Genomic DNA, 10,358 nt, shown 5'->3' on the forward strand with positions numbered 1-10,358 from the left:
GTCGACTGGCTCTTGAGCCACCTTCCCGGGCCGGCGACCCAGCGGCCGCTTTCGCTTCACCCGAGCGGGGGCTGCGGGGCCCCGACGCGGAGACGATGGGCAGGAGGCTGCAGATGCCCCGGCACCCCGAGACGCCCGAGCGGCAGTGACCCTCCGGCGCGCCCCTCCGGCCCCCGCGGCGCCCCTTCTCCGCCGCGCGGGAACCCCCGCGGCCCAGCCGGGCCCCCTCCCCCTGCGAGCCGGCGGCGGCCCTCCCGGCAGGCGGGCGGGCGGAGGCCCGGGCGGCGCGGGCGGGGGCGGGGCGGGGCGGTGCGCCCGAAGCCCGGAGCCCGGCCCTGAGCTCGGCTTGCCTCGCCTCGCGGCGGGCGCCCTCGTCGCCAGCGGCGAACCATGGACGGGCTGCCCGGTCGGGCGTTGGGGGCCGCCTGCCTTCTGCTCTTGGCGGCCGGCTGGCTGGGGCCCGAGGCCTGGGGCTCCCCCACGCCCCCGCCGTCGCCCGCCGCCCCGCCGCCGCCCCCGCCGCCGGGAGCCCCGGCTGGATCGCAGGACACCTGTACGTCGTGCGGTGGCGGCTTCCGGCGGCCGGAGGAGCTGGGCCGGGTGGACGGCGACTTCCTGGAGGCTGTGAAGCGGCACATCTTGAACCGCCTGCAGTTGCGGGGCCGGCCCAACATCACGCACGCCGTGCCTAAGGCCGCCATGGTCACGGCCCTGCGCAAGCTGCACGCGGGCAAGGTGCGCGAGGACGGCCGCGTGGAGATCCCGCACCTCGACGGCCACGCTAGCCCGGGCGCCGACGGCCAGGAGCGCGTCTCCGAAATCATCAGCTTTGCGGAGACAGGTGGGTCCGGCCCTGGGACTGCCAGCCGCGGCCGGTGCTCCCTCCCTCTCTCCCTCCTCCTCGCTCGCTCTCCTTGCCAGCTTTGGCTGCCGCAGCCCGCGCGCCCCGGGGGCAACCTGGACTCTCGGCCAGGCTGTCCCGCCGTGTCCCCGCGCGCTCCGCAGGGTTGCGGTCGCTTTCCTCTGGCCCCGGACCTTCCTGAGCCCGTATCCCCGCCGCCGCGGAGCACCCTGCCCGCCGCCCCTGCTCCTCAGAATCGGGCCCCAGCACCTCTGGGCGCGCGGCCCCCTCCCGGCAGATGCGCGCGGCCCTGGCTCTGCGGGCACTTGCTTGGTGATTGCTTAATGTTTTTGTTTCCCACGATCGGAGTGTAGGCATAGCAGTGTGGATGGAGATGTGTGTGCTTGTTGATGTACGTGGGCCGGAGGAGTGTGTGTGTGCGTGTGTGTGAGTGTGTGTGTGTGTGAGTGCGTGCGCCTGTGTGAGAGGCCCCCAGGGCCGCTTCCATCACCGGGCGGCGTGGGCTTGCCAGGATTGCTGAAGCCTCGCTGGCGAGAGCTAGGCAACCTCTCTTCCGATTGTGTGGGCACCAGCATCGGCGGAAGGCAGCTTCTCAACAGGTCCATCATTTACGCAAAGACGCGGCTAGGGGACAGCCTTTCGGCTTGCCCTGGCAGCAGCAGCAGCAGCAGCAGCAGCCCTCCAATAGAGCTGCAGAGTTCTAGTTAACAAAGAGTAGGATTCCTTTCTGGAATTTTCCCCCCTGGCCCTACATCGCAAATCTCTTCCGCTGTCTAAATATTAAGGGGGAAAAAAAATCAGCGAGAGAAAAATCTTTGGGAAGTTTAAAAGAAGGAGGAAAATGTGCCTGTGCCGAAATTCTGCTGGTGCTTTAGACTCCGCTGTCCTTTTCAGGACTTGAATGAGCCAGGCTGGCTTTTGTGCCTGGAGCTCGGCCCCATTTGTGCAGAGGGGACTGCAGAGAAAGTCGCAGAGGGGGAAGCCCCAGTGCAGTCAGAGTGGGGGGCAAACAGGGAGCCTGGGAGGAGACCAGTTGGGCCCCTGACTGCAAATGCCCTCCCACCCCCCACGCTCCCCAAAGCAGCAGACAGACCGTGCTGGTGCCGCCTGAGGATGAAAAGGGATGAAAAGTTTTGCATGGCCGAGTGTGGAGAAAAGCAGAGACAATCAGGGCTGGTTTGTGCTTAGAAAGAAATGCATTGCCGTTTTAGCTGTCCGCTGGAGTCAGGGAACGCTCAACATGCAATTAGAGGGCTTGGATTAAAAGGTGCTTTGGGCCCAGGGTAGAAATGTGATTCTGGAAGGGCGAGGAGGCCTTTTGGTCCCGGTGGCACAAAATGACAGCGGGGGCTGTTATATTTCTGGTCCGTTTCACGGAGCCAGCTCTTTGACTTATAAATAACAGATTCAGGTCACAGGCGGCTCGTCCAAGACCAGCTTTTAAGGCTACAGTTACCCCCATTTCAAAGTCAGATGTCAGTGTTATTAGAGGAGCCGCACAAGGCAGAGGAGGGGCCTGGGGGGACATGGTGGGAGGTTTGACAGAATCAGTCATGTCCACAGAATTGCCTTATTTCTGGGGGGGAAAAAAGGAAGAAAGGGAAAAAAGTAGAGCTTGTCAGAGGGGTCATTCAAATGTAGGATAGGAGGGGTGTCATCTCTTGTCTGGCATAGCTACTCTTCTTATTGAAACGAATTACTGAGAAAACTTAACAGGCCAGACCCCTTTTTCTTTGGAGATTCTGAACGTGTCATGAATGGGGAGCCTGGGTCTTGTCAAAGGATTGGACCTTGAGTCACAAGCTGGAGTATACTGTTCCTTAGAACTACTTGAAAACAAGGGCTGCACCTTACAGCCTGCAGAGACCATGTTCCTATGTCAGAAATCTGAGCAGTGCTTGCTTGTTTGCAGTGGAGGTTCCACTGCGGGTTGGATCAGATCATGCTTAGGTAAACACTGGAAAGAGGCAGTAGGTGGCTTAGCTCGATTTTGCAATGCCCTAAGTTAACCAAAAAAAAAAAAAAAAAAAAAAAAAAGCATTACTTAAAACAACCAACCCCCAAATCAAAATCCTCCCCTACGATCCTGGTTTTGTTTTCCAGATTTCACAGATACCCATAACAACTTGTTAAGATCTTGGCCTCCTGACAAGTTGCTCTGTTGAGCTTTGAGGCCTGACAGCCTGTCTCCAGGGAGCTCTGGCCTTGGTGAGGTGAGGCAGGATTTTATAGGCCTGGACCCTTCCAACTCCACCCTGAGCTGGATTTCTCAATGAGCAGCGATTCTCTCTCTGCCTGTCCCAGGTTACAGGCAGAGGCCGGGGCCCCAGGAACGGTATTTCTGGTCAGTAACGTTTTCCAGCTGTGGTGAGTTTGCATTCCAGCAGCAGGCAGCCGAGTCCATTCCCCATTGCCTCGTGTTCTTCTGGAATTAACTCTGCCTGTTCTTCCTCTTCTCTGCAGATGGCCTCGCCTCCTCCCGGGTCCGCCTCTACTTCTTCATCTCCAATGAAGGCAATCAGAACCTGTTTGTGGTGCAGGCCAGCCTGTGGCTTTACCTGAAGCTCCTGCCCTATGTTCTGGACAAGGGCAGCCGGCGGAAGGTGCGGGTCAAAGTGTACTTTCAGGAACAGGGCCATGGTGACAGGTGGAATGTGGTAGAGAAGAAGGTGGACCTTAAGCGCAGTGGCTGGCACACCTTCCCCCTCACTGAGGCCATACAGGCCCTGTTTGAGCGTGGTGAGCGGCGCCTCAACCTGGATGTGCAGTGTGACAGCTGCCAGGAGCTGGCCGTGGTGCCCGTGTTTGTCGACCCTGGGGAGGAGTCACACCGGCCCTTTGTGGTGGTGCAGGCTCGACTGGGTGACAGCAGGCACCGCATTCGCAAGCGAGGCCTGGAGTGCGATGGCCGGACCAGCCTCTGTTGCAGGCAACAGTTCTTCATTGACTTCCGGCTCATTGGCTGGAACGACTGGATCATTGCACCCACCGGCTACTATGGGAACTACTGTGAGGGCAGCTGCCCAGCCTACCTGGCGGGGGTCCCTGGCTCAGCCTCCTCCTTCCACACAGCTGTGGTGAATCAGTACCGCATGCGTGGCCTGAACCCTGGGCCTGTGAACTCCTGCTGCATCCCCACCAAGCTGAGCTCTATGTCCATGCTCTACTTCGATGATGAATACAACATTGTCAAGCGGGACGTGCCCAACATGATCGTGGAGGAGTGCGGCTGCGCCTGACAGTAGCGGCTGGGGGCCTGGCAGCTGCAGGGTGGAGGTCAGTCCCAGTGGGCTCCTTCTGGCCCCTGTGGGAACAGGAGGTGAAAGCGGGCTGAGCGTGGTGCTGCTGTTGGGTTGCAGAGTACTAGGGTGAGGCTTGAAAGAATTTTCTTCTCTTCCATAGATCAACCAGTCAAACCCAGAGGGAGAACCTCCTCGATTGACATGAGAGGCTCAAATGCACACATAGACATGCACAGCCAGACCCGCCCCGCCACCTCCACCGCAGCCTCCAGGATACCAGCAAATGGATATGGTGACAAATGGCATCTTAGCTACTAAGGCCTGTCAGTTGGAGAGAATGGGGTGAGCAGCCTCCATTCCCACCAGCTGGCCTGGCCACTCTGAATCGCGCCTTCTGAGCACATATAAAAGCACAAAGACAAGAGACAGAGAGACAGAGCGAGAGCGAGAGAGAGAGAGAGAGAGAGAGAGAGAGAGAGAGAGAGAGAGAAGAGAGAGAGAGAGAGAGAGAGAGAGAGAGAGAGAGAGAGAGAGAGAGAGAAAGCGGGAGTACAAGCCACTGACTGAGAGGAAAGCAGAGTGGGGAGCTGGGCAGGCCAGGGCTCAGTGCCCTCTGATTTGTACCAGGCCTGCCCCTCCTCAGCAGCTCCTAGTGCAGTGGTGTGCATTCACTCCCGCACTTGGCACTCTCTACACTGCCAAGCCAGGGGAGCTGTGCTTCTGAGCCCCTGAGAGGGAAGTCTGCTCAGGAGGGACTTGACCTGTCAGATACCATGGAGCCGGAGCAATGACTCTTTGACTATCACTTGGGTTCCTGACATGGTGTGTGTGTGTGTGTGTGTGTGTGTGTGTGTGTGTGTGTGTGTGTGTGTGTGTGTGTGTGTGTGTGTGTGTGTGTGGAGAGGGGTCTTAATTTGATGCTTTAACTCACCTCCAATAGTTGACAAGTCATTCATACCAATTGTAGAACTGAAAAGAGACTTTTAAAAATCAGGTATGACCTTTAAAATGAAAATCTGAATTGTTTCAAGTGAGAAGAAAAAGAAAAAAGTTGTGGTCGGTCGGTGCCCTTTGCTGGGAACGTTTCTCTGGGGCTGGTTGGAAGAGGGGTAGGGATGACCACCAGACAAGGGGATGAGCCCGGAGGAGGCGGTGGTGGGGTGGGGGCATTTTGGAAATGCTGGGGGAGAAATCCTCCATGGAGGATGAGGAGGGGAAGCTGTTTAGCTGAGATGGGGAAGGCCTTCAACTGCTTTGCAGAAGTTGCCCATGTGGGTGGGCTGTGGCCACTGGACATGGCCCCTGCGCCCACTTACCTGCCTGCCTGCCCACCCATCTCGCCTAGCACTTGCAGACCTGCCTGAACGCACATGTTATAGCACTTGCCGATCTCGTGTGTCCAGAAGTGGCCCTGGGAACAGCCCTGACTTGGCTTCTCCCTCTACATGTTCAAGTGCCACATGAACTATGCAATTTACAGGGTTGACCCACACTAGACGAAACTGGACTCGTACGACTCTTTTTATATTTTTTTATACTTGAAATGAAATCCTTTGCTTCTTTTTTAAGCGAATGATTGCTTTTAATGTTTGCACTGATTTAGTTGCATGATTAGTCAGAAACTGCCATTTGAAAAAAGAAGTTATTTTTATAGCAGCAAAAAAATGAATACAGTTAAATGTATTATACATAATTTTGGAACCAAAGAGGCCAACAGATCAGTTTTAATTTTTATTAGATGGTGAGGCCATCTTCTATGAGGTAAATGTTCTGAACAATCCCGTGAGTGGTCTGCCAACGTTTCAGGGTATAAATGGATTTTGTTTTATTCAGTTTGATGTGTCTTTTCTATCCTCACACACCCAGAAGGTAGAGTAAAAATGACTATGGTAGAACGCAGGTGTGTATCCTTAAATCCTCATCTTTATGTTTATTTAATAAAGCTCCCTTTAGGTTCTGTTTCATAATAATTTAAAACCAAACAATTTCCCCATAGACTGGCTGTTAAAGTATTTTACGTTTGTGTACAGTTTAAGAAAATAAAAGATTGAGTGCCATGGGCTTCCTGCCTCCTGTGATGTCTGGGACAGTGGGCCTGGGCTGGAGGTGGGCAGCTGGGAGAGGGTTGGTGCAGGTGTCCAGCTTCGACGCCAGCAGCCCCCATGGTTAACCCCCGGAAGACTCTGAGTCCTTGCCATGAGATGGATGTCACTCACAAGCTAGGAGAGATGGCAGAAGATCAAAATGAAGGACAATTAGCAAATTCATGAATTACACATTTGTTTACCCTTCGAGTCCCAAGACTAATTATGTTTCCCCAAGGCCGCATCTATTACCATCAGAAAGTGCTGGCTAAGCCCTCTTCCCTGGGAGGAAGTATACAACGTGGAAGGTGAAGTCCCCTGGCTTGTGTGCTCACCTCTGGTACTGGTGACCCAGAGGGGGTTTCAGATCTTGAGGTAGGAGGACAGCAGACGATGCCATAAGGATGTTAATTATCCTTTCCTAGGAGGGTAAAATGTGGTGGGAGGTGATGTGTTAGTAGTAGTCAGTTGTCACCTGAGGTGTGACTTAGAGACCTATTCAGTCCTGTAACCACAGGGTCCCCCCACTGTCCCCATGCTTCACAGAACAAGAGCCTCCTCTAGTCACCCAGCCAGGACAGAGACTGCACGTTTGAGCCCCAGTACCACAGGCTAGCCTGCTTGCTTCCCTTGGAGGATTGTAGACCCAGGGTGTGCTCCATCTCATGTGGTCTTCCCATAAACTTGCAGGATATTTGAAGGTGCAGGCCAAGAGATTATCTTACCCCAGTAAGGTAACAATGGGGAACCAAGGGAGGCCAGACAGCTCTAGGGCCATTTCTCATTTTACACCATCAGCTGGGGGCAGGAGGTATCCTGTGGGTTCTACCTGTTCCATTCCTCATCTAGTCCAGAGAGCTGCTGCTAAGGCAGCTCACCTTATTGGGGGAGGAGGGATTGTTGATCTGTGGGAAATACGCAAGTTCATGGGCAAGAAGGAAAATGACATCATGACAGAAATGGCCTGGCTGCTTTGGGGAATAAGTCATGACCTAGCTGCCCCTCCTACTATGTGTGGGTTGGCCCAGCTGCTGGTGACTCCAGGCCCTCTTTACAGCCCAGAGTTGCTCTATATGCCTTAGAATACTTTGCAGGCTACAGCCAGGTGGGCAGTGTGAGTTGCCAGAGGAGCCCTGCTATTTGGATAGGGAGCATTGGTTGGCTCCATTGCCCTGCATGCTCCCAGGTGATCAGCAGTAGCCCCAGGAGGGGCCAGGTACTGTGAAGTCACAAGCTCAGAGAATGGCCACGATCTAGCCATGGTCCCCGAGTGCATCTGTTGCCTTATGTTGGCACATGTACCTGTGGGGTCTGAGAGGCCCAGTGAGCTGAGCACTGCAGCCCTATTCTGGGACCCGCTTAACTTTATGTGCATTATGTGGTCAAAGCTTCTCCCATTTTCTTCTCAGTGCTCCATCCTATCTCCCTGCTGCTCTTTCCTGCATCTTTCCCCACAAGGCCAGGCCCAGAGACAAGCCAGGCACTCTGTCTGCAGGCCCAGTGCCTCTGACACCCTCCTTTTTTTTTTTTTTTTTTCTTTTTCTGGTGGCTTCTAGGCTATTACTTCTCATAGATACACCTGAACCACCTGGGACCAGTGGGATGGGCAAAGCCAGAAGCCTGCTGATCCTACACATGGCCAGGCCAGAGGGCTGCTGTGCGGGGCTCATTCCCGGCTGACTCCACACATGCTTGGGTCCTCAGTGGCTCCATAAAACTCAGGGCCTGATTAGGGCCTATGAGAATGAGGAGGGCACTGGAGAACCCCCCTCTTCACCAGAGGGAAGAAAGGCTGTGCATGTGACCAGGGTCTGCTGGGGTGAGGCCTAGGTGTGAGAGGAGTGTGGGCATGGGCTGTGTGAGGTAGGGGTGGGGTATGGGGTCAGGCTGTGGACAGGGAATGGTGAGGTATAGAGCCATGCTGTTTAGTGACTGTAGCTGTAACGGTGTGTGCTGAGCTGTGTGGAGTTGAGACTATGATGGTGGGCATGCAGTTGGCTGTGTGTTTGCCATCTCTGAGATTGTAACGTTGTGTGTTGTGAGACCCTGTATGGAGCAGTGACTGGCTGTTTGTAGGATGTGGTAGTATGGTTGGCTGTGTGACATCTTGTCATTTCCATTTTCTTCTCATGCAGGTGATGAGCCTGGCTCTGCACTTTATCAGTTAGTTCAAGTACATTTTATCTATCTATCTATCTATCTATCTATCATGATAGCTAGCTAGCTATTGTGCCCATCTTAGGGCTTGAACTCAGGGTCTGGGCATTGTCTCTGAGCTTTTTGCTCAAGGTGAGTGCTCTACCATTTGAGCCACAGCTCCACTTCTGGCTTTTTGGTGGTTAATTGGAGACAACAGACTTTCCTGCCTGGGCTGGCTTTGAACTCCAATTCTCAGATCTCAGCCTTCTGAGTAGCTAGGACTATAGGTGTGAGCCACCTGCCCCCAGCTCCAGCTACATTTTTTAATTCATGCACCTGTTTGCAGGTAGAATCTGCAATCACCCTCAGACCTGGCAGGTGCCAGTTGGGTGGTCACAGGCCCCATTCTGTGTCCTATCTAGGTGCCTTAAGTGGGATGTGACATAACCATGATGCTTGTGCAGACTCAAAGCCTGAGCACTTTAAAAGTGGAAAGGTTTTAAGCTGGGCACTGCTGGCTTATGCCTTTAATCCTATAGCTACTCAGGAGGCTGAAATCTGAGGATCAAGGTTTAAAGCTAGCCCAGACAGGATGTCTGTGACACTCTTATCTCCAATTAACCTCCAATAAGCCAGGAGTGAAGATGTAGCTCAAGTGGTAGAGTGCCAGCTTTGAGAAAAATAAAATCTAAGGGACAGCACAAAGCCCTAAGTTCAAGCCTCATTACTAGCTTGTGCATGCACACATGCGTGCTCACACACGTGCACACACACAGAGTGGAAGGATTTCATCTGGTCATGTAGTCACTCTGCAAACATTTCTTGGATGCCTGCTATTGTGTGATATTCATGCATCATCTTAGTTTAGTTCTCATAACAACCTGGGTGTGTGTGTGTGGAAGAAAATAGGTTATTATTAACCCCGTTTTATGGATGAGAATCCTGAGGCCAGAGCCTGAAAGACAATCCCAGGAGATGGCATAGCTCATGAGTAACAGAGTGAGAATTTCCCCCTAGGCACTTATTTTCAGAGTCACTCAGAGACCCAGAAGGGGTGAAGGGAGGCTCAGCTTCCCTGATGTTCATTTGGAGGTATCTGGCTCCCCACTCTACCCTTGGCTCCAACCTTGGGCATCAGTGTTATCTGGGCATTGAACTGTTTCTCTATTTGACTATGGGACAGTTGAAGGGCTGGGGCCGCCTGCCAGGGTCAGAGTGGGAACAGGTTGCCTTTTACTCTGTGGCGTGGATGAGGTGGCCTGAGAAACCCTCACCAGTACTCAGTACTTGCACTGGGAGCTTGGGCTAGGAGTCCATCAGCCTGGCCATGTGACTCCAGGTTGGTCTGCCCTTCAGAGTCAATGACATTGTCTGCCTGAGGGGTGCTATGAGTGCTCAGAAAAGGATCAGCCTCTGGATGATTCCTTGTTGTCATTGCAAACTTATTCTGTGTCCAAGAGGGGACTAGATGTCTGGACAGAGCCCTACCCTTCCTCTGAGCGAGCATCTTATTCAAAGCCTTATGGCCGTTCAAGGGAAGAGCTACAGGGGCGTGGCTAAAGTAGGAAAGCACTAGCTTAGCAAGCAAGGAGACTGAATTCAGTCATCAGACTGGAAAAAAAAAAAGCTTGACCTCATTGACTCAGGCCTGTCATCCTAGCCACTCAAGAAGCTAAGATCTGAGGATTGCAGTTCAAAGCCAGCCCAGGGAGGAAAGTCCATGGGATGTTTTAACATTGTGAAAGCTGGAAGTGGATCTGTGGCTCTCCCTCCAGCCTACTCGGTTTCCATGGCATCACTTGAGGCTCACCCACCTGGTGAGCAGGCTCAGAGATCAGTCAGGGTCACCACAGGCCTTAGGGAATCTGACAAGGGTTCTGAGAACAGGTACTCTAGCCCCATTTTCAGGTGGAGTTTCAGGAAGGTTTGGGACTCTAGTAAAAATCATGCTGGGGCTGGAGGGACAGGGAACAGAGCAGACAGACGGAGGACAGAAGGAACTTTTGATCACCCCCATTCCAGGGTTCTCCT

The 10,358-nt window shown here is 53.9% G+C and overlaps 1 protein-coding gene across 1 annotated transcript; it reads left to right on the top strand.

The window, feature by feature from the left end:
- Positions 1-308: 308 nt before the first annotated feature.
- Inhbb (inhibin subunit beta B) lies at positions 309-4,589 on the top strand. The gene is made up of 3 exons (XM_070021868.1): positions 309-841; positions 3,326-4,138; positions 4,265-4,589. Exons 1-2 carry the CDS (start codon positions 391-393, stop codon positions 4,099-4,101), a joined length of 1,227 nt encoding a protein of 408 aa, XP_069877969.1. The 5' UTR covers positions 309-390; the 3' UTR covers positions 4,102-4,138; positions 4,265-4,589.
- Positions 4,590-10,358: the final 5,769 nt, after the last annotated feature.

The sequence above is a fragment of the Dipodomys merriami genome, unplaced genomic scaffold (genome assembly GCF_024711535.1).
Source record: "Dipodomys merriami isolate MVZ:Mamm:240054 unplaced genomic scaffold, mDipMer1.0.p SCAF_146, whole genome shotgun sequence".
Lineage (NCBI taxonomy): Eukaryota > Metazoa > Chordata > Mammalia > Rodentia > Heteromyidae > Dipodomys > Dipodomys merriami.